General features: G+C 36.6%; 1 protein-coding gene across 10 annotated transcripts in view; it reads right to left on the bottom strand.

Annotated features, from left to right (window-relative positions):
* Fryl (FRY like transcription coactivator) overlaps positions 1–24,148 on the bottom strand; it is a 234,906-nt gene that overhangs the window by 47,889 nt on the left and 162,869 nt on the right. For all 10 annotated transcript variants that reach the window (XM_048784445.1, XM_048784446.1, XM_048784439.1 and 7 more), the window contains 15 exons: positions 23,139–23,196; positions 21,906–21,997; positions 18,913–19,085; positions 16,324–16,484; positions 15,727–15,837; positions 13,977–14,131; positions 13,591–13,690; positions 12,450–12,618; positions 9,293–9,552; positions 8,835–8,975; positions 5,549–5,717; positions 3,534–3,618; positions 2,483–2,595; positions 1,333–1,483; positions 545–648 (listed from right to left, as the gene is read on the bottom strand). In XM_048784445.1, the coding sequence (XP_048640402.1) occupies positions 545–648; positions 1,333–1,483; positions 2,483–2,595; positions 3,534–3,618; positions 5,549–5,717; positions 8,835–8,975; positions 9,293–9,552; positions 12,450–12,618; positions 13,591–13,690; positions 13,977–14,131; positions 15,727–15,837; positions 16,324–16,484; positions 18,913–19,085; positions 21,906–21,997; positions 23,139–23,196 (2,042 nt within the window). The remainder of the gene's footprint in view (positions 1–544; positions 649–1,332; positions 1,484–2,482; positions 2,596–3,533; positions 3,619–5,548; positions 5,718–8,834; positions 8,976–9,292; positions 9,553–12,449; positions 12,619–13,590; positions 13,691–13,976; positions 14,132–15,726; positions 15,838–16,323; positions 16,485–18,912; positions 19,086–21,905; positions 21,998–23,138; positions 23,197–24,148) is intronic.

Consider the following 24,148-nt stretch of genomic DNA (forward strand, 5'->3'; position numbering starts at 1 on the left):
CAGAAAACCAATCCCATAAGTATGGAAGGCACTGAAGATCAGAGCCCATGCAGGGCATGTGGAGTTTTGGGTGTAGCAATCAGATTGTCTACCAGGTCAGTTCTTTTGGGAAATACTTAAGAGTCTATTTCCATATTCCATCTACTCTGAAAGTTTCTAATCCCAGAGGTAAATTGATTCTGCTCTTCCATAGCCACATAAATTTCCCTAGTGGGTTATATGTGTGTTTGTGTGGAGTACAAAGGGCCACAAGATAGGAAAGGGAAAGAATAGGGACCAAATGGGCTGGCATTCTGGCTCAGAGGCAGAGCACTTGCCTAGCATGCCTGAGTCCCTGCTCTATCCCTAACACCACAAGAAAGCAAAAACAAAAACAGGGACAGTGGACATATTTGTTGTTTGAAATCAGGCTACTGATAACTCCCCACTGGATCTGGAGAATCAACAGTGAAAAGTCCCACAAACAACACACTAAACACCAAAACAAGAAGCATCTAAGCACTTTCTGATCCCTTCGAAGGGATCAGACATGAGGATGTATTACCTATAAAAATCGCATGAAGAAGAAGATGGAGGTAGCTTCCCCATTCCACCTTCACACTGTGATCGATGATCAGATCTGTCAGAAGGATCACCGCTATGTTACACCTGCGGCAAACGAGAGCATGATTAGCCTTTGGCTAGACCTGAAGAAACCTAGGGAAAATGCTTTACCAATTACTCAAAGCCTTGAAGATTGTATTTCATGGAAAAATACAACTTCTCAAGAAAAAAAGAGGAAAAACAAATGCAGCTGAAGGAACGTTAAGCAATAGCGTTGTTAGAACAAAACCTAAGGGCCCAGGCTCCTTGAGGTCAAGGGCCACACTCCCTTTGTCCTTCAGCCTTGAGACCTAGCACATCACTTGCCACAGAGTAGGTGTTCAATACGTGTTTGGTGCATTCATGAATTCTCAAAGAAGGCAGCAATTATTCAACTATAATTTTAACTCAGTAGAATTCAATCTAATTCAATTCAAAATAAGAGTGCCCACTACAAGAAAGTCACATTTTTGTCAGATGTAGTAACTGGGTCCCAGAAAGGTCAAGTAACTATGCCAGACACCCAGAAAAGCAGCAGCAGAATGAGATTGAATAATATTAATTTTGTAGAGAGAGAAGACTGAGATTTTTGGCTGTCTTAAAATCTAAACATGGTGGTCTAATTTGTTGCAGCATCTCAATTAAGAAGACTGCTTCCATCCATTCTGGGTCATGAGACAGCATAAAGAAGGCTCAAAGTGTTCAGCAGCAACGTGGCTCATAGGAAGTAGGAATGGCGCTCTAGTCCACCTGTGAAGAGGTAATCCAGGTGACGACGTTTCAGGCACGTAATCCACCAGTGGTGACCAGCAGCCTCCAGCTGGTGGGAAGGGCAGTGGCTCTCCTTGGTTATGCTCCATCACCTTCAGTCGCCAATTAGAATAAAGTGGCATTGAATCACCTATCAAGATAAAATCGTCTCATTTTCTACACCATCTAATTCCTGGCAATATAAGCAAACTCTAGCAAGACACCAACTATTTATAGCATCAGAGCGTGATAAAAAAACAACTTCCCACTATTTGAACATAGGTATGCTAGGAAGACCTGGGTACAAATATTATCAGATTAGGCAAACTGGAGCCAGAGGGAGAGACAGAGATAATTAAGAGATATCAATTCAGGTTCCATCCTTTATATTAAAGTAAAACAACATTAGCACTTCCTTACAGTTCCCTAATTGATAGCCAAACCAGGAGACAATCTTATAGTGAAACTGCCTTCTAACATGGACCTTTTGGAAAGTTATTCAGGTCTAAATTTCCTGAGACAGGACCAACACAAACCCATCTCTTAAGAAAATCTGCTCCACCACAATGGGGCTGCAGGTTCAGTAAAAAATGATGTCAGGGAATGTGAATTCTGTGTGACGTGGGTAAGTCACTTAACCTCTCTGGACCTCAGTTCCATCGTGCATAAAATGAGGAGATTGGATCAAATCATCTCCAGGGTCCCTTCCTGGCTTGAAAGTTTGTGTTTCTGCTCTAGTGTCATAGTGAGATTTGGGCAGATTATTTATGTTGTAAGCGCAAGGGACAACCTCTTTAGTAAAATGCAAATTCACACAGGGAAAAGCAAACACCTGTTAAAAAACAAAAACAAAAACAAAAAACCAGGTTGTGCCTAGTGTATTGGTTCTATAATGCTTCTTGAGAACCAATTCTATCATCTAGAGGGAACCTGTGTTTTGTTTTTCATTTCTCCTGTTTATATGTTGCTTATTTAAAATCATTCTTCAAAATCAAGACATTTCAAGACATTATTCAAGACATTATGTTGGAACACCACTAGTGGCAGTTAAATAGTCTTTAAAAAATCAATTTATTGGAAAACTATATTAATATAATAAGCAATAGACCTCATCATTATAGTTCTATAAAGAACATTCGGAATGGATTACTTTTTTCTTCTTCATAAGATCCTCCAGAGCTGCTGCTGTATCGAGACTCTAGTCTGTGGTGCTGACGGTTTAGATGGCTGTTCAGTCCACTGTAGATATCCAGCTGCACGCAGCTACGGGGATGATCAGGGAGGTTAGGCACAGCTCATGGAAAAGTGGCATTGTACTTCTATGTTTACTTCTTATGTTTAAAAAAAGCACGTTATGCAAAATACCACCAAGAGTTCACCATGGTATATGTTAATTTCCACCTTATAATTCAAAAGCTTAAGCTTTTAGCCAATTATTCCTACTAAATATCTCCCTTAAATAGATATTTTGGTGAGACTGATTTGATAAAAAACAGAGTAAACAGCCATTTAGAAAAGTCTCAAAATGACTTATCAGACGTCACCTTTTCATCCATTACAACATATCAAAAATCCTAGCCTGGGGCTGGGGTTGTGGCTCAGCGGTAGGCTTGCCTAGCCTGTGCAAGGTGCTAGGTTCGATCCTCAGCACCTCATAAAAAAATAAAATAAAATAAACGTATTGTGTCCAACTAAAAAATATATATTTAAAAAATCCTAGCCTGTTAGCTTCTTTAACATAAAGACAGTCAAAGTGAAATTTTTCCAATATGGAAACATATTTCTTCACTAGAAGTTTTGCTTTTTGGTCCCCTGGCAGTGTTGTTGATCAAACCCAGGGCCTCATGCACGCTAGATAAGCTACATCCCCAGCCCTCCTCACCAGAGTTAACACAACAAAATACGCATTCCAGGAGGGCACAGTGGCTTGGGATGCTGAGGCAGGAGGATCACAAGTTTAAGGCCAGCCTCAGCCACTCAGCGAGGCCCGAGGTAACTTAGTGAGACCTTATCTCAAAAAAGAAAAAGGGCTAGTTGTAGAGCTCAGTGGCAAAACCCCGAGTTTAATCCCTAGTACCAAAAAAAAAAAAAAAGAAACAAAACAAAAAACCCCACACAATCCAATGCATAGATTTTCATTTATTCTAATGACAATCAGTGGGTCAAACTGAAAGGCTAATGAAGACCAGAAAGGTACTCACCTCTCTTCAAGGTTCTCCTTTATGGATTTATTATCAGGGTTGCCATCTGTGGGAGCTACCATTGTATTGCTACTGGAAGTAGTTCCTGTCAACAGAAAATAAAACAGTACCTGTTAATTTAAGAGAACAATAAAGGACAGAAGATTTCAGTCAAAACTCCACTGAAATGAAAGCAGAGAGATTTTAAAAAGAAATGTACTCATAAAGATCAAGAGGGAAAGGAGGTAATAGCAACAATTTTAGGGATGCTAGAAAACAAATGCACAGGAAGTAATTAAGAATCATGAAGGCAGCAGGGTGTGGACTAAGAAGTTTCTGCACTATTGAACCAAAAGGCTCAGGAATGAGCAGCACTGAGCAGCTGGAATTTGGGGTTCAATGCAGAGCTAAACATAGGAGAATGGCTGAAAACCTACTTTAGAAGTAGCCTCCCAAATCTATCTCCCTGTCTTTTGCAGTTGGGTGGCTGTCTCTACCCACATCTGGAAGAAGTCTCCTCTGGTGAGAGTAAGGCAGAAGATTTCTGGATTAGGGTACACATTGCATGGCAGGAGGAGAAGTACCTTACTGATAATAGGGAATGAGAAGAAAATCCACATACTAAAATTTGAGACTTCGTCTCCTGTTCTGGATCCTTCCTCCCCTACTGGTCTTTTGGAGGCTCAAGGCCTGTGTAAATATGTGTATATAAATACATAAAATCCATCCACACACACACACCCTCTCCTTTAGGCAGGGGGGTTTTTGCTGGGAAATCGGATTATGAATGATTTAAGAAAAAAGGCCTACATGGAGATCACTGAAATCATCACTTAAAAAAGGACACAATCAACTAGTCCTCTATAAATATACAGAACTTAATTTTTTTAAAGTTTCTTCCTTCCTTCCTTTCTTTCTTTTGACTTATTTTATTTATTTATTTTTACGTGGTGCTGAGGATCAAACCCAGTGCCTCATGTATTATTAGGCAAGTGCTCTACCACTGAGCCATAATCTCAAGCTCCAGAACTTAACAATTTTTAACACATTTTTCTTATAAAAAGATATGAAACTGGCAGGTCTTAAGCAAAGCTTATATGAAGACAAGATAAACAGTGATGTAAGAACTTCTGCTGAGTGAAGAAATCTTATAACTTTATCAGGCTCAGAAAAAGTACCACCATGAAATTTGAATAGGATACTGCTAAAAAAAAAAAAAAAAAGAAAGAAAGAAAAGAAAGAACTCCTAACTAAAAAAACAAAACAAAACACACTCTTTGAAATTAAAACTGTATTAGCAGATATGAAAAATTCAACGGAAGTATTATTAGAAATCAATTAGACTGTAGGAAAAACAGGCTAAGAAATAAAAATAAATTGTGAAGATATAATTTTGAATATTTCTAATTATACACTGTTATTGACATGGTAAAAGCATTCAATATAAACTGCCAAAGAGTCTCATAGAAATTTCATTTATAATAGCCTAAATATCGTATTGATTTTCACTGGAAGTTATTCCCTCAGGAATGTAATTTCTTCACTCAAAATAATGTAATATGATAAGTATTTAAGGTGGTAGGTATGCTAATCAGTTTGATCTAATTATTCCACTTTGTAGTCATAAATCTAACATTATTTTCTACTCCCTATATATAATTTGTCAATTTACAATAAAAATTAAATACACACATACACACACTTACTTGAATAAAATAATCACAATGTGCAATTTCACAAATAATTCTAATAAGCATTTTCTAAATTTAGCATACTGATTATATAGGCATTATAAATTTATATTCCAGTTCCGAATAAGTCTGTAAAGTTTCCCTCTATAATAGTAACACTCCTTATGTTACCAAATTTCTTTACTCATACGAGGATTTACCAAATCTCAGCATATTAATTATGATACATAATTCACATTTGCTTTCTCAATAATGTTGTTTAAAGACACAGATGTTTGCTAAAACTAACAATTAGGTAAAGCAACTCTTCTGACACAAAACAATCAGTTTCAGGTGCAGTCTCACCTGAGGTGACGGAAGGGATTTTGTAGCTGGAAGTGATGCGGTAGTAGGGGGGGTTATCCATGTGGGTGACGGCTGAGCTGACAGGATCTGTCAGCTGAAGTTCGCTCACCAGCTCCTCTAGCAACTGCATCGTTTTGTCCCTACCTAAATAAACGATAACTTTCTTCACCTGTCATAAAAGAAATGGTTCAGAAAAGAAAACACAAAATATTTATCTCATAAATTTGTCTTGAGATAAACTTTATCAGAATTAGTTAAACATTAAGTGAAAGATAAATAAGCACAATCAAAATGTGCCTAGACACTGATTGGTAATGAGACACAATATCTTTATTTTGTTTGTTTATTTATTTATTTATTTATTATATGGTACTGAGGATTGAACCCAGGGCCTCACACATGCTAGGTGAGCAGCACTTTACCACGGAGCCCAAGAAGTCCTGTTTCTTCTTTTTAAAATAAAAATTAAAAAGAAAAAATGCTCTTCTATAGGTTTCTTTTTTAAGGGAAAAAGTTTTTGGTTAAAAGTTTTTGTGAAGACTTTCCTCTGATCTTTAGTAGCCCAGCCTCCAAACCTAGGATTTACCTTTCATTCTGTTTTTTTCCTGCCTTTCCTGTTCTCTATGTGGAACCTAGCAGTAAAGAACAGTCTTTAAGAGCAAGAGCAAGGAACAATGACAAGAACCCAGGCTAAGCTAACTCAAATGGACTGTGGATCCACTGGAAAGTTTTCTCATCTGCAAAATGGGGATAGTAATAGCACCTACTTCATAAAGCTATTGGGAGGATTAAATGAGTTAAGTAAGATTTGTAAAGCACTTTTAAAACGGCGAGTACATGATATGAGTTTAGTTAAATGGACAAAAAACTTTTCCATACTATGTATTATATATTTTAATAATATGTATCACCAAAATAACGATCAAGTTATCTCTTTTTCTTCTTCCTATTTTAATCCTTACTATTCAAAATGTGGTCATAGGTATCATCAGCTGGAACTTGCTAGAAATGAAGAACCTCAGGCCCTACCCTCCTTCCAGAACCAAGATCCACAGATGATTTATATATACCCAGATGTGTTCAAGCCATATTTTAGACGACCCCGGTCAAATCTTAAAACATGCTTTATTATATCAGAACAAAAATCTGTTTTTTTGTTTTGTTTTGTTTTGTTTTGGTACTGAAGAGTAAATCCAGGGATGTTTTACCCTGAGCCACACCTCCAGTTCTTTTTATTTTGATACAGGGTCTCACTAAGCTGCTGAGGGCCTAAATTAATGAGGCTGTCCTCTAACTTGTGATTCTCCTGTCTCAATCCAGTTGCTGGGATTATAGGCACGAGCCTCTGTGCCTGGCCACATTGAAAATTTTATAATGGTTACCCAGTGATAACTAACCTCACAGAGCTCTTTACCCATCCAATTGACTGCTAATTCTCTGTTCTTGGGTTCAGTCTCCTCTGACCACGCTGTGTGCATTCTTGCCCCTGTGCCTTGGCTCTCCTGTCTGAAGATCCGTGGCATTCCTGCCCTGATCCTAGCAAGTCCTCAAGTCCCCTCCCAACCGCTCCCCACTTTTCTGTGTGAAGCTTCCCAAAATCTATTTGAAAGCATTGTTTTCAAAGCATGTAACAGGGCTTAATATTCTTTGAGAAGCATCAAGAGACAGGTAGGTGTATGGTCTTAAACCACATGACCCCACAGTACCTCTCTGACACATCTCCTACAGTTCTCCCTCATGTTCCCCACCCTCTGTCACACTGACCCCTTGCTGCCTGCTCCCTTGCCAGGCTTTCCCACCATGGATGTGAGATGGAATTCCAGCCCATTAAGTGTCACAGCTATATGCCTCTGTGGCCTTGAGGAAATGACTGTTTTCTCTGCCTTTTTAAATTCATTTGTAAAACTGCAAAGCCATCAATTTATTCTGAGAAGTGAATGAAATAATGTAGATGAAGTGCATTTACCATGTCTGGCATAACAAGTGGTGAAGAAATAGTAATTAAGAAACTATTACTATTAACACTAAAAATGACTCCTTTTAAATTCCTGTCAAATGGCTATTCCCTAAATTTCATCTCATGCTTTTTTCTAGTTCCCACTCCAACTCACTCATTCATCTATCTGGTTATTGAGGACCTGCTATGTGCCAGGAACCATTTGAGGCACTATGAATACAGCAAGGATCCAAACACAGACCTATGCTCTTCATCTACTTGGCTGAGACAAATGGGTAAAACATCATTTGTGTGGTGATGGCTAAGTACTGGCAAGATCAATGAAGCAGGGTAAGGAAAAAGAAGACTGTGCATATCAGGTCTTGGGAGTACTGGTGCTCTAGGGAAGACCCAGAGGAGGTGTAGGAAAGAGAAGGAAAGAGAGTGCCATGGCCCCAACGTGGGACTGTCCAGTGTGGGCATGGCAATGAGGGGTGAGCATGAGGGAGAACTATAGATTTGGTCATAGAGGGGTCACATCTTGGGAACAATGCTTTCAAGTACACTCAGAAAATGCTGGCTGAAGCCAGGCCACTAACTGGTTTGTTTGAAGAGGGATCTGGAAGAACCTTTGGAGCAGCCTTCTGCAGATCACACTTTTAGGAGATGCCACTTCATGGCTACTGTGAACATAGAACAGGTAAGTATTCAAGCATCCAAGTTCCATTTCACCCTCGAGCTTGAGAGTTTTATAGGGCCCTTGGACAGATTTAGTTTTGCTTTCCCCACAGAGATAAAGATTTGATATCCTCCATGTTATCCACTCTTCCTTTTCTCTCTATTCTCGGGCTTCCAGCAGCCTATGGCACTAAGCTCCAGTCCCCCACCTGCTCCAATAGCCCAATGCCAGCTGCAATACCATCTTCCTCAATCTGGTGGTCTATGCTGCAATATCAATTTCTTCAAGTATCATCTCTTATCCAGATAGCTGTTTCCTTATTATTCACTCTCAGTACTTTCCCTTATAGCCCTTATCACAACCATACTAGAACTTACTGATTTATTTATTAAATAAACTAGGTGTAGCTTCAAAGAATAAAATCTGTCTCACCCATCAGGTTGGAATGCCCAGTACCTAGAAGAGTGTTTGCTTATAATTATACTAGATAATATTGTTGAATGAATCAATAAATAAGGCCATCTAAAAGTGCCTGACTGTCCTCACTCCAGTGGCTCTTGCTTGCTTCTGTGGGGTGACTGCTGTCCATACTTTGGCATAAACACATCTGAGGTATATACACATCTGAGGGGTGTGTGTGTGTATAAAGTTAAAAGAACTTGAATACTTACGTAAGGCAAGAGGCTTGGTTCACTATTCACCCCACAAATGCTGATCAAAAAGTGCAAAATTATTTTTAGGTTTTTCGGCCAGCCATCTGCAAGTGTGGTCCACACGTTCTCCACTTCCGACCAGGCCAGCTCATCGCCATACTAGGGTGCAGCACACACAGGAGATACTTCAGTAACAAACTTGTCACACCATGAAACATGAGCAGATAGCATTTTCACAGACAGCTCTCATCTTTTTCACACTGTAGAGAATGATTATTTTTCATGTCTAACCTCATTATTACTAATACATATAGAAGTTAAAAAAGATGTTTAATGAGAAGTTTTTTTTAAAGAGGAGGATTTAAATGCACTCTGTGTGGTTATCAGATGGTCTAGTCTCTGCATCTATCTGTAATCATGCTTCCTCTTCCCAGTGGTCACCTGTGCAGCAACTGCAAATACAAAACCCACCTTACCTTTGCTGTCATGTACATCAGATTGTTCAAAACCATCGCAGTGGCTTGTGGGGATCCCCAGCCTTCTCCCCGTAACCAGCGCCTGCTGGTCACCATAATTTCTCGGTCTTTTAATGAATCATCTTCATCTTCATCATGTCGCCTTGCTGTGGGCAGGGGTTTTAAATCCATTAACTCGATGTTGTTCACCCACGGTAAGAGATAGTGCAACATCACCTGCCGCCCAGCAGGGTGAGCTGTCTGAATCCTCTGGCTTATCTCTAAAAGCAAACCAAAAGTGAGAACTGATGTAATTTCAATTTCCTTTAACCTATAATTAATTTTAACATCCACTTAAAAACTAGGAAGCCAGATTTTTTTTTTTTTTTAGTACCAGGGATTGAACCCAGGGGCGCTCGGCCACTGAGCTACATCCCCAGCCCTATTTTGTGTTTTAGTTAGAGACAGGATCTCACTGAGTTGCTTAGCACCTCGCCGTTGCTGAGGCTGGCTTTGAACTGGCGATTCTCCTGTCTCAGCCTCCCAAGCTGCTGAGATTACAGGCATGTACCACCATGCTGGGCTTAGGAAGCCAGATTTTATTATATGAGTAATTCTCCTTTGAATAAATTTCATTTCAGTGATGTCATAAAACTAACAGTTGACACAAACCAGATACTTGCTTTATATATAAAATACTTTTGGCAGTTAAAATAAATGTCTGTACACTGTTGGTGGGTCTGTAAAATAGTGCATATTTTATGGAAAGCAGCATAGAGAATCCTACTTCTGAGTACATATCCAAAAGAACTGAAAGCAGAGACTCAAACTGATATTTGCAGAATATATTCACAGAAGTCTACTCACAACAGACAAGAGGGGAAGCAAACCAAGAGCCAATAGGTGAATGAATGGATAAGCAATATGATATACACAAAGTGGAATATTATACAACCTAAAAGAAGAAAATCCTGTCACATGCTATAATGTGGCTGAACCTGAAAACATTATGGTAAGTGAAACAAGCTACAAACTTAAAAATATTGTTTGATTCTACTGATATATCTAAAATAATTAAATTCATAAAAATGCTAAGTAGAATGGTGACTACTAGGGGTTGAGAAGAGAGGGAAAGGAGGGACTGCTGTGTAGTGGCTCTAGAGAGTTCTGTTTCTGCAAGAGGAAAGAGTTCTACAGATGTGCTTCACAAAATGTGCATGGTCTTAACACTACTGAGCTGTACACTTAACATGATTAAGATGACATTTAAAAAAAACAAATGGATAAATGTAATGGCCAGATAAAAAGTCTATATACATGGATTACTTTAAAAGGACTCATTAAGAACCTCATTGGTTCTACTTAGGGGAGGCTCCTCTGGTGCATTACTTTTACATTTCTTTCCTCTAACACTCACAACGAAGCTGTGATGGGGGCAGAGACTCATTAACTTGGCAGAGTCAGACTATTATCTAGTGGCAGAGAAGTCAAACACAGGTCGATTCCAAAGCCCATGAGCCCTGATTTGCTATTTAGTTTCTGCAGATGACTAAATAAAAATCTTTCTCCTCTGCCCCTTCTATTTATTTACTCATCAGGAAGAGTGTATGGAAGAGGAGTGGGTATGAACTTGACTCTGGATAGCATGACCCAGTTCCACTGCACCTACCCCTGGACCTAGGGCCAATGAACCTCTTATCCTCAATTTCTTATTCTGTAAAAAGAGGGTAACACAATAGTTGCCTCATGGGGCAACTGTGAAAATCTAAGGTAATGTCAATGAATGGCTGATCTTCCCCTCCCTCCCCCCAACCCCTTTCTCTTTAAGATAGGGTCTCACTATGTTGCCAAGGTGACTTGGCAACTCCTGGGCTGGTTCCTCCTCTCGTCTGAGCCTCTCAAGTAGGTGAGACTACAGGCATGTACCACCATACCTGGCTTTAGTCTTGGCATATGGTTATACTGCAGTCTATCATTTATAAAAATACCTTCGATTAGTACAGAATCTTATTCATTACCTGTAGTATGAAAGGTAATTTCTGGAGCTCAGAAAGTAGTTGAATGAAAAAAATCCTGACCAAGGACACTCACTGTGGGAGCTAGGGCCATGGCAGTGGCCAGACCTCCTTCAGGGAGTTGGGATGAGGTGAGGAGGCAGCCCAGCTTGGAGCCCTGGGAACACTAATGTTTATATGGGTAGAAGGAAAGAGTCCACCAAAAGTGACAAAAGAAATAGTCCATGGTAGAAGAGAAAACAGGAAATATTAAGTTTCTAGAAATCAAGAGAGCCCACAATTGAAAGAAATACAGGAGAGCTCACTGACGTCAGTGGCTGCAGAAGACCAGAAGTTAGGTCTAAGACACAGCAGTTAGAAGGTATCTGGTGGATTTACAGAGAGGAAGCTGACACTAATGGAGTCTGAAGGCCACCTGAGAAGTCCCAGGCAGCCGCAAGGGCTGAGCACATGGGAATGTCAGATATCAAAATGGCCAGGCACAGGGTGTGGGAGGGGGAGAGGAGTGGCGTGAAGGAGGAGAGAGGATGCAAAGAGCCAGGAGCTGATGATATTTAAAGTGCACTTCACTGGTCCTGGGGACAGAGAGGAGGAGGGCCCTCACACTTTAAAGTGGGTACAGTTGATATCTGTATCTCTTGAGAAAAATCTCTCTAAACAAAGGAGTTAATCTGAAGGCAGAACCCAGGGAGACAAGCTGTGACATGCAGACTGAGCTGGGGTGTGGTCTACACCTGGGCCAGGACATGCTCCCCACCATGGGCTTTCAGAGACTCAACTAGATGACTGTTCTCTGCGCAGGATCTCTGTCAGAGGACCAGCAACAGCAGAAATGGTGTTGAGGAGGCCATTCCTTGATGGCCAGTCATGTCCACGTTTAAGTGCTGGCAGGGATTTGGGAGTTGTGAGAAAGGAAGGGGCATGATCCCACTGCCATCTACCAGTGCAAACCAACAGGTAGCCTGCTTTTCAGAACCCAATGTGAGGGCCATTCCCCTCAGGTCAACTATGAATGGGAAACAAACTCGACCCACTGATGAGATGAATGCTGTGGGAAGATGGCAATGTTTGCATCGATTTGGTGTCAAATGTAATCTATTTAAAAATTTTGAAAGCTTTTAAGAAATGACTGCAGAAAAATAACTAACGTTCACTGATCATACCTGAGAATATGGCAAGAGTGAGCTCAGGATATGCCCTTGCTAATTCCTCAGACAACTGATAGTATGAAACAGAATACAGATGTGGCAGGGGAGACAGCTGGCTGAGTACTCCATCTGTTCTCTGAACCTCCAATTTGTGAGCATAGCGAAACATCTTGGGTTCCAGAATCTACAAGAATACAAATTGATCAGCTGAAGTCAATATTTTATGGGTTCTCTAAAGTTCAATTATATTTAAAAGAACAACTCCCAAGAAATATTTCAGTTTAAAAATTACATGGTTATATATATATTATATATATATATATATATGATAAAGTATGTTCATTTCTAATGTCAGGATGTGTGCAAACAGGCAAAAGCTGTTTAAAAGGATTTACCTTCCTTGGTTTAATTGTAAAGATGTGGGTTAGTAGTCTAGTTAGAAAATAACTTCAGCAACTTAGTGGACAATTACTTGAAAAATATTTACCACTTTTCCAGTCCAAAATATAGTTGTACAAAATAAGTGTAAATGGAAAAACACACTTTAAACAGATCTTGGTTAATCACAGATTAAACATGACATATAGAACTCCTTTTGACATTATACTATGTGAAGAGCTATACTGTTAACTTTCCTCTTAATTAATTAAGGCATTAATTATAATTCCTAAGATGGTCCTACCAGCATCAGTACTACATGAAAGCATCAGGGGGAAAAAGAAAACCAGCATTTACTCAATCCTATTTTCAGCCCATGGTTAAGATCAAAGAACTTTGCCCTACTATCAATTAGTTATATACTCTATAATAATGATATATACTCAGTTTAATAAAGGAAGGTTCTATGAGGATATCACAATAGCTAATTGTTCACATTATTCTTGACTACTAAATAGAAATAGTTTCAATCAACATTTGTATCTTCAGATACACACTAATATCTTTCAATAATACAGTTCTAAATAGTTTATATTATTTGTATATTTAAATATCTATATGATCTTTGTATCTATTTCTAATCAGAACTTGCTATCACGCTTCACTATTAAAAATAAAACTAAATATTGGTGTTAGTATGCTTTAATGGCAAGAATAAATTATTAGGCTTCACTAAATCCTGAGTGAAAAAAAATTTAATTAACAACTGTTTACAAACCTGTAACAGTTGCATAGCAACTTCATAGATACTTCTAGAAGAATCAGCTGCTTTAAACAGTATCAGATTTAGGAGCATCACTGTGTCACACTGATAATCCCTAGGGATAAATTTCACATGTTAGGTAAATAACAAGGTTTGAAGTCTTTTGCTGCAGTGGATAAAGAGGATGTACAAAAGGCAAAGTTGTATGATCTTCTAAGTTGGGGGGTGGAGGATTGTAAGGGAATAGGTACAACAGATTCATGGTGACCATTATCCTTATCGGCTAAGTTTAAAAAAATAAATTCCACTGGAGTTTAAAAAAAAGAAATTCAAAGAGAAACCTTTTCTTAAACAACAAACAAACAAAAAACTAACTTAGCATGAGACAGTGTCTATAGTACCTGTTCTGGAAGACATTCGCGATGGCTTTAAAGCAGCCAGCTGCCACCCTCTTGGAACCTGTGTAGCAGCGATCCACAGCCCAGTACATCAGGTTGCTCTGATCAGGGTTCAGCTCCAGCAACAACGTGACTGCTTCACAGCCCAACTGATGAACCTGAAATAAGGTCACAAAATTGCCAGAGAGGGGGAAAGTTATTTATATTTAATTTCCTATTTTTCTACCTTTTGAAAAATATTTTTTGGTACTGAGGATTGAACCCAGGAACATTTTACCACCAAGCTACATCCACAGCCTCCCTAGCCTTTTTAAATTTTGAGACAGGGTCTTGCAAAGTTGCTTAGGACCTTGCTAAGTTGCAAGGATGGCCCTCAAATTGTGATCCTCTTGCCTTAGCGTCTCCAAGTCACTGGGATTACAAGGCATGTGCCACTATGCCTGGCTATATTTCTCTACATTTTTAGTAAATCAGAATAGTGCATACATTTATTACATTTAATCACAAAACCCTGTCTTGTTTTGTTCAATTTCCTCTCATCATTTACTCAGCCAAAATGATGACAATATGAATAAATTACACTTGGCCTGGGGTTCTCTTACACAAGATTCTTCGTGTAAGTCTCTCTTTTGAGAGCCCCAAAGGCAGTTGATGAACATGAATGATGATAAGTGCTTTCAGAAAAATGAGTTGTTAACCTCCGATTATTTTTATCAAGCTATATTCTTATTTGTGATAACTCAATAGAAAAAAAAATATTCTGAGGGGAAAAAACACAAGTCCTATTTTAAATTTTGCAGTCTCTCTGGCAACACAGCAGTGATCACCCATTTATATTGGAGTAGATCTCACAATAAATAAATAAAGCTATCACACAATATACTGTCCAGTTATGTTGCTAATTTTACTTTGAAATATAAAATATTTTAAGCTTTATGTCAAAAGTGGTAACACCTTAATACAAATAAAAGCCTTTATATGGTTGTAAGGTATAGTTTATAAACCATTCAGGTTGAAGGGAAACAATTACTAGGTCATTGTTAATGACTCAGTCTGTGTATTTATAAAGGAATATGTGTTTTTGTAAAGGAAAAGCACCTGCAGATATTTCATCAATATGAGATATTCTGTTTTGCAGAAACAAAATGCTGCTGAGGTTCTCTTTAAACATTTTTTTATTTTTGTGCTCAAATATATTTTCTGTTGATATATAGAATGCTCTGTACAAAGCTGTATGATTGTACTATTGAGCTAGATCTATTTTTTAAAAAATCTGAAACCTAGTCAAGTATATTCGACCATGTTAAAAATAGTATCTTTGTTATTGAAATTTTGATTGCAGAAGAAAATTGTCTAGTCTGTTTGTATAAAATATGAGACTAAGGAAGGCAAGAAAGTGATTAATTGGAGATTGGGCAAAAAAAGGAAATTAAACATAGCAAATAACCTCTTTCTTCCATGGAGCTCAATGCATTCTAGATCAGTATTTTATTGACTCAGAACCCTATGAGAGATATATACACACTGCTATATTAATCCTATAATATGAAAGTGAAATTAAAGTTACTCCATAGAGTGATAAATACAAATTGGAATTTCCTTAGATTACAATAATCTATTTAATTTTACATAATATAATTTTTACCTATAGTTCCATCCTATCTTTATTAAAAGATGACTAATTTTCAGAGGGCCATATTTTAATTCCGAAAGATAATTCATTATGAAATTTTAAGGGAATTATCCTAATTACCTTTTTGTCCAGAGAGTCCAAAATGTTATCCAGCCATTTGTACAAATAGCCATCTGATGAAAGTCCTACATTATCTGCAACAGGGCCACAACATAGTACAGCAGACATAGCCTTCAAACAATAATATCAGAATTACATTTAAAGATTTTAAGAGGGTCAATGTTGGTTGCTTAATGAGAGGAGGCAAGATACTTTTACTCATGTTTATCTAGCCACAAGATCTTTTTTTGTTGTTGCGAAGAAAAGCATAATAGTATTTTTTTAAACTAAGAAATTAATTATGAATAAATATCATCCTACCAAATTAGACTGGAAGAGAAGATTAAAAGACTTAAGTACTTGGAAGTAGTATTCAGTTCTTAAGTAAATGTTGATTTAAGTTTTGATAGATTCTGAAACTTTTTTGCATTGTATTTTATGTACTTAAATAAAGGTATGGTTTAAGTATTTCCATATGGCAGACAAACATGTATTGCAATATTCTCAGGCACTCTGAAGAAATCCTTACCCCATTTATAAAACCAGATAGAGAGAGACACATGAAAATATTTTAACTCTGTTCTTAAGAAAAAAGGAATTCAGGTTCTAAGTAAATACCTTTAATGCACAGTATTGATGTCTATTAATTTGCATATTCCTATCACTGTATCTGTCCAAGGGTGTAAACATGATGCTAAAAGGACCTGCCCAGTGACTGAACAGCATAAACAGACTGTGACGAAGGCTCTGTTGAGGAAAAATACTTCTTCTCTGGTGTACTGTAAATAAAAACATAGATGGAAAAATTTATTTCCATGTCTTTTTACTTTAACATACATGGCAAGTCACTATTGAGTATGAGAGGCTGTAAAACAGAAAGCAAGTTTTCATTTAAACTTGCCCTAAACCTCCACAGTAACAGAAGTCAGTTATACAAATCCAAGTCACAGAAACTATCACAGCAGGCAGAATGGCACAGGGAGACTGGCACGGAATAGGGAGTCAGGACCTGCTCCTCCCCAGGCCAAGATGTTAACACAAATACACCCCAGGATCCTGGTTAACTGGGAGGGCTTTGGATTAAAACGTTATTTTAAACTTTCTATTTTTTTTTTCCAAGCAGAAAAGTTGCCTTTGAAAAGGAACCTTACACGGAATCTTAACATACAAAACAGATAACAGAGGAGCTAATCTGGGTGAAGTAAGGTGTGAGGCTCAGCATCCAAATCCATTCTGCTGCATCCTGCTGATGGCATCCAAAGAGCCACGGGCATCATTTGAAAATGAATGCATTAGATGATCTTTTCCACTTTGATGTTCTATCTCATGAGTTCTCTGCATCAATCTTTGTTGAAGAACTTCAACAGTATCTCCATAAACCAAGGGGGAGGTTGTGGAAAAGTGCACAGTAATAAGCTAAATCAGACCTTTATATCAGTGAGCTTTGGGATGGAAAATTTGAAGAAAAATGCTCTTTTCCACTCAACAGCATTATTTTCCTTCCAAAGATCAAAATAGGGCTCCTTCACTTGAAATTAACATACCCGACTGTGTGCTTAAGTGACCCTGTTATAAAATATAGCCCATGCTCTTTAAAAGCCAGCTGCTAGCATATACCATTAAAATAACAAAATAACCTTAATTTTTGAGAGATAAGAGGTCTATTTATGCTGTATACAGAAGAATTATAGTCACATTTTTGTGTCTTACACTTGCAAAGAATTTATGACTTTTAAAAATGCAATTGTGATCAGATAGAGCACTAATCTCCATGATATATATTGAACTCAAAAAATTTAATACCCCCAAAACCCAAATAACCCAATCAATAAATGGGCTGAGGAACTGAACAGACACTTCTCAGAAGAAGATATACAATCAACACATATATGAAAAAAATGTTCAACATCTCTAGCAATTGGAGAAATGCAAATTAAAACTACTCTAAGATTTCATCTCACTCTAGACAGAATGGCAGTTATCAAGAACACAAGCAACAATAAGTGTTGGTGAGATGTGGGGGAAAAGGCACACTCTTACATTGCTGGTGGGACTGAAAATTGGTGCAACCAATTGGAAAGCAGTATGGAGATTCCTTAGAAAACCTGGAATGGTACCACTATTTGACCCAGCTATCCCACTTCTTGGTCTATACCCAAAGGACTTAAAACAGAATACTACAGTGATGCAGCCACATTAATGGTTACAGCAGCACAATTCACATTAGCTAAACTGTGGAATCAACCTAGATGCCCTTCAATAGATAAATGGATAAAGAAACTGTGGTATATATACACAATAGAATATTACTCAGCATTAAAAGAGAATAAATCATGGCATGTGCAGGTAAATGGATGGAGCTGGAGAATATCACACTAAGTGAAGTAAGCCAGTCCCCTCAAAATAAAGGCCAAATGTTCTGATAAGTAAATGCTGATCTACAATGGCAGTGGGCGGTAGGTGGCAGGGGGCATGGAAGGAATGGAAGAACTTTGAATAGGGCAAAGGGAATGGAGGGGAGAAGGAAGGGAGCATGGGGGTAGGAAAGTTGGTGGAATGAGACAGATATCATTACCCTAAGTACAGGTATGAGGATACAAATGGTGTGACACTACTTGGTATACAATCAAAGAAATGAAAAATTGTGCTCCATTTGTGTACTATGAATCGAAATGCATTCTGCTGTCATGTATAACTAATTAGAAAAATTAAATAAATAAATTTTTTAAAAAATGCAATTGTGTAAATCAAACTCCAAAGCACATCTTGGCGCTTGCTCCATAACAGACAGTATTGCTGTGTCCTTGTCATATTCACATTGATAATTCTCTTCTCCCATTATTCAAAACAATCTTGTTAATATTATTTAAAATTATCATTTGAAGCATTATGCTCCTTTGTTCACTGCATCTAGAACAAATTTGTCCATACAGCTTATTCTAATTGATTTCTTCAGAATTTCGTTTCTGTGTCTTGACCATAATAATCTATGCTGGGTTGCTTCTCTGATTTCTAATCAACTGGTACTAATTTAAAAATAAAACGATTTCTTGCCATTCATGTTATGCTGTCATTTTTCCAGTACAAGTTGCTTTTCAACTTGATTATAAAACCTCAAGGGAAGAGAATGAATTATGGTCTCAAGGGAAGAGAATGAATTATGGTCTCCTAATACTCAGTAATGCTTTAAGAAACTAAAAGTAATACCTGGAACATTCTGAATGATATTCGCCACTAAGGCACTAAAATGGCATCGTATATCCTTCAGTGTGTCAGAGTCTTTTTCATTTTCTGCTTCCAGGAGTTGTCTGGTTAAATCTACATACTCCAATAAAGTGTTGTTGAGGAAATGTGTTTCATTATCAAGGCCACCACTTGCACTGAAAATATTGAAGAAAATAAATGATAATCAAAACGTGACTCCATTACATAACTCAAAATGAATCCCTAGTAATCAAAATTAGAATAATACATATTAAACTTTTCATGGTCATGGCAGTATAAAATTTAATGAATATGATTTTGATTTACTTAATATACATAAAATAGATGGTGGTTTGTAATCAAAGAACTGCTATTTCAATTTGTATTATTCAATTCCATATCTAACTTTAATTCACTATTATAAGTGCTAAATGCTATCTGTATTTATTAACATATAGAGCTTTTTTTTTTTTTAGAGAGAGAGAGGGAGAATTTTTTAATATTTATTTATTTTTTTAATTTTCGGCATACACATCTTTGTTTGTATGTGGTGCTGAGGATTGAACCCGGGCCTCACGCATGCCAAGCGAGCGCGCTACCGCTTGAGCCACATCCCCAGCCCCATATAGAGCTTTTTGATAAGGAGATAAGGAAGCTAATGGGAGGGAGAGGATGAATATAGAAAAAATAGAAAGAGGAAAGACTAGTTTTACGTATATGTATAATATCCATGCATATTCATATTATACCTCTGACATAGTCAAATATCCACTAGGTACTTACTCCCCACAACCTTCTGGGATAGATTATTACAGAGGATGCAAAATCTAAAAAGAATTCAAATAAGAGTGGAATAGAGTACTGAGCTTCACATCTTTTTAGATCTATGGAGTTGCCTCAAGAATCTCTGCAATGAGATTCTCTTTGAGTCAAGGGATCCAAGTCTGGAAACTGTGGACTAGTTGGAGGACTAATGGTTAAAGTCAAAAGTCTTAAACTGCCTTGCTCTATCAGTTATTACACATGTATATCATATCTTCTCCAGTGTTTTAGTAAGAATATAAATGGGTCACTAATAAAATGACCTAGTAAATGATAAGTACTATATAAAGTAATAGCTCTTACATTAATGTTTATTAAGGTCAGCTTTCCTTGAAAAGTATTTCTAATACAAATTATTCATTCATTCATTCAGTCATTTATGATGATACTAGGTACTGAACCCAGGGGCACTTTACCATTGAACTTCCTCCCCAGACTTTATTATTTTATTTTAAGATAATATCTCCCTAAGTTGCTGAGGAGACCTTGAATTTGCAATCCTCCAGCCTCAGCCTTCTGAGTCACTAGGATTACATAGTCTAATGTATCTGTGCCGAGCTTATTTATTATTTTAAAAGCAAAAACTATTATTATTATTATTATTATTTCATTTTTGCTAGTTGTGAGTAGTACCAACATCCTGAACCCATGAAAACAAGAATAAGGAGTTGCAATGTTACTGCAGTATTTTAAAAATATCAGTCCACAATAATAAACAATCATTATATGAATTCATGACCAAATATTTTTTCTTCTATAAAATGAATGTTCTTTAAATTCTGGGACATGACCTATTAGTGAATGGGGAAGCAATTTAGTAGACTGCAACCTGCACCAAAACAAACCATGCATTCATTTAAGCAACATTCACTGCTATTGTATGCACCAAGCACGTGGGATCCGCTGGGTGAACTAAGATTCCAAGATTCTGACACTCAGAATTCAACTTTTTCCTTAAACAATAAATAAAATCTACAACATTGATAACCCTCTATTAATTTCTCTTTCTTAAAAAAAATAACCAGAATACACAATAGTGTTTAAAAATTAAGTGTTCAAAAGAGTGAGTATAGCTTTTGTAGTTTCAAAATACCAAAATTCTGCAGTTCTTCAAAAGAGAATCATTATTTGCTATCATATTAAAAAAAAAACAAACAAACCTTCAATGTAAAGCTTCTTAATTTACTAATGTTACCTTAAAAGGAACTGAAAAGGAAAAGATTCAGATACATGTTAGGATATCTTTTTGCTTCAAGCTCATAAATTTCAATTTTACTTTTCCGAAATTAGCTGGGTTTTTTTTTCCCCCTTCTCTCATTTGCTTCTCATGTATTAAGAATGAAAACTAAAGCACGGGCTTAAAATTTCTTTCATTAAAGTTCTATTCTGAAAACAATCTCCAAAAGTATTTGATACTAAATATAAAACACATTATGTACAAAAAAGAAATAATTAGGACGAATGCTAATGTAAATATTCTACACTCAGTTACTGTCTGGTTCAATTATAAATACATTTCTTCAATTTCTTTTCATATGCCTTTCTGTGGTTATGGACAGATCTGTTATTCTTCTCCTTCAATGGTCAGGAAGTACCACTGCCCTCCAAAGTGGTTATTTTTAAATACACTTCTGAGGGAATTTTCCTCAAGGGGCTGATCTAGTGTCAAGAAACTTTCAGTTTAGCAATAAAACTCAAGGTTTTATGGTTTAATGTATAAATGATGGGAAACATAGTTATGAATTATTTTGTAGATTTAATTTTTCCCAGCAGAATAGATAAAAGTTACTTGGAATGAATTTGCAAATCTTATAATATTTAGTCTTTTTAACATGTGATTTTTTTCAAGCCCAGAAGAAATAAATCTTCAAGATGAGGTAAGAAAATAGGGAAGCCTGTCAAAATAAGGCTATTGTTGTCCCTTTGCTTAGAAAACAGGTTCCAACAAATAGCAAAACCATAGAAACATTATCACCAATTTTTGTCCAGAGTGATCCAGTTCTGCTGGTAGATTTTCTAACATATTTTTTGAACACTGATGAATGTACGAGATGCCTTTTTGTAAATTAATGTGTACAATGATACTGATAGATTTTGTTATTGCAAAGGTGTTTTTCTATATTTCATGAGAAATAATCATTCCAAAGTTTTGAAAATCAAAATCCAATACTTACCTGTGACTAATGACACCAGCATCTGCCAGCAGTTCAAATATTCGTACCAGCTGTACTCGTAAAATGTCTCGACGCCTGCGCCGTTTCATATTCTATTCCACAGATACAAAGATATTAATTAAAAAAACCTTCAGGGAAGGACACAGAAAACCCTGGTGTGACTCGGGAAGAATAACTCGAATGCCAGAGATAGATTCTGGGCTCATTAAGATTATTCTGCTTGTACGGAATAATTAGTCTGCTAGACACTGCATCAAAGAGACATGTGACGATGTGGAGAACAAAATTCTAACTATTTTTAGGTGATTTGTTGATTTAACCATTATATAAGAATTCCAGGGATTAGTAAACTGTTGTCACTGAATCATAAAGACACTCTAAGAAGATGACAGGAGGGCAGGAAAAACTAAAGTCCCTAAAGGGGACTCAAGTAAACCCACAGATTTTATTTATTCTAAAGTTTTTCAATGATTAATTTTGCTACAAAAGTNCCACTAGACATCTAATTTCTAAAAGTTGCACAGAACTTGGTGCAGATCTGGATGTTTGGGATTCCAGAACCAGGATTTTCAAACTAGGACTCATAAGCCAAATCAGGCCCATGGTTGCCTGTCACTGTAAATAAAGTTTTACTGGGGGATAACCATACCTAATTACTTATGTAGTCCATGAATGTTTCAAATTACAAAGTAGCTGCCATGAGACTGGTAAAGCTGAAAACATTTACTACTGCTACTTTACAGAAAAAGTTAACTCCAGTCTACACCCTGCTTCCTGCTTGTACTTAAGCTATAGCAATGTCTCATTTGTATTACACAATGGGTTCCTACATATGTTCAGCTGTAGGATGAATAGTTTGTATGTGAAAAAAAAAATTTAAATGTACATAAGAAAGCTGGAGTTGGGTGTGACGGCACCCAGGTGTAATCCCAGCAACTTGGGAGGCTGAGGCAGGAGAATCCTAAGTTCATGACCAGCCTAAGCAACTTAGTGAGGACCTGACTCAAAAAATAAAAAGGGGTGGGAGTAAAGTTCAGTGGGAGAGTACATAGAGTTCAATCTTTGGTATCACAAAAAATAAAATATAAAATGAAATCAAATAAATAAAAATATACTAGACAATCTTTTACTTCTTAATTTCTAACCTGTGGTATAATATATAGTATATAGCAGAGAAATATGTGTTTGCCAAAAAAAAAATTTAATGGTAGAAAACTATGTAACAGAGCTTACCTCTGGCCTTCTTTCGAGTGCCTCTTTAATTATTGGATGTAACTCCTCTATTAGTTCCCTAGAAAAAAATTATATGTAGTCTATTAATAGCTACACAGAATCTGAATACTTACAAGCCAATATGTAAATATTAATGTAATGATGTAAACAAGTGTTAACCCTAACCCCACTGCTTCAAACACTCTTTTATTTTTACTATAAAATAATAAATCATTTTATAGAACATTTGAAAACTACAAAAACTAGTACAGGCCATTTATTTTAGCTTACAGAGAGGTATTTACCATCAATATTTTTGTTGAATTATTTTGCATAATTTTTGAAACACTGTTACATATAAAATAGCATCTTTTTTCTTAACACTAGTATAGTTACTTTCACGTGCCATAATGAATTCATAATATTCTATCATACTTCAATAAAATGTCATTTATTATTGAATCATTCAATTCTTTCTTTCTGTTATTACAAATACTGGATAATTGACCAATGTTAATATTAATTAGTGTTCATTTCTGATTATTTCTTTATGATTAATCTTATATATTAAACTAGTGGGTAAAAGGGTATGAACTTCATGAAAATGATAAATTTCTCTTTGTTTACATTTTGATTATGAACTGATAATGTGCTAATTTTGTAAGATTGAGAAATTTTTTAAAGTCTAAGAAGAAAACAAAAAGTATACTCAATTTCATCATATATATAAAGAAAACTGTAGACATTCCAAGTATTTGCTTCAAAATTGCTTCTATCCATAGGAATTTGAAAAATTTTTAAATGAGATAACTTTTATATTCCATTTATTTTCAGTAGCATGATAGTATATTTATTTCCCTAAAAGTCTTCTAAAACTTCATTTATGTTGAATGCTCTCCCACTATAGCTATGTTAAAATTTATTAGCCTATTTTCTTGTACATGTCATCTTCAAGAGGAAAAAAAAAATCAATACTATCCTATACCAATCAAGATTCTGAAAAGAATACATTCAGGGACCCACAGGAAACA

This window comes from Marmota marmota, unplaced genomic scaffold (assembly GCF_001458135.2).
Source record: "Marmota marmota marmota unplaced genomic scaffold, marMar, whole genome shotgun sequence".
NCBI classification, from domain to species: Eukaryota; Metazoa; Chordata; class Mammalia; order Rodentia; family Sciuridae; genus Marmota; species Marmota marmota.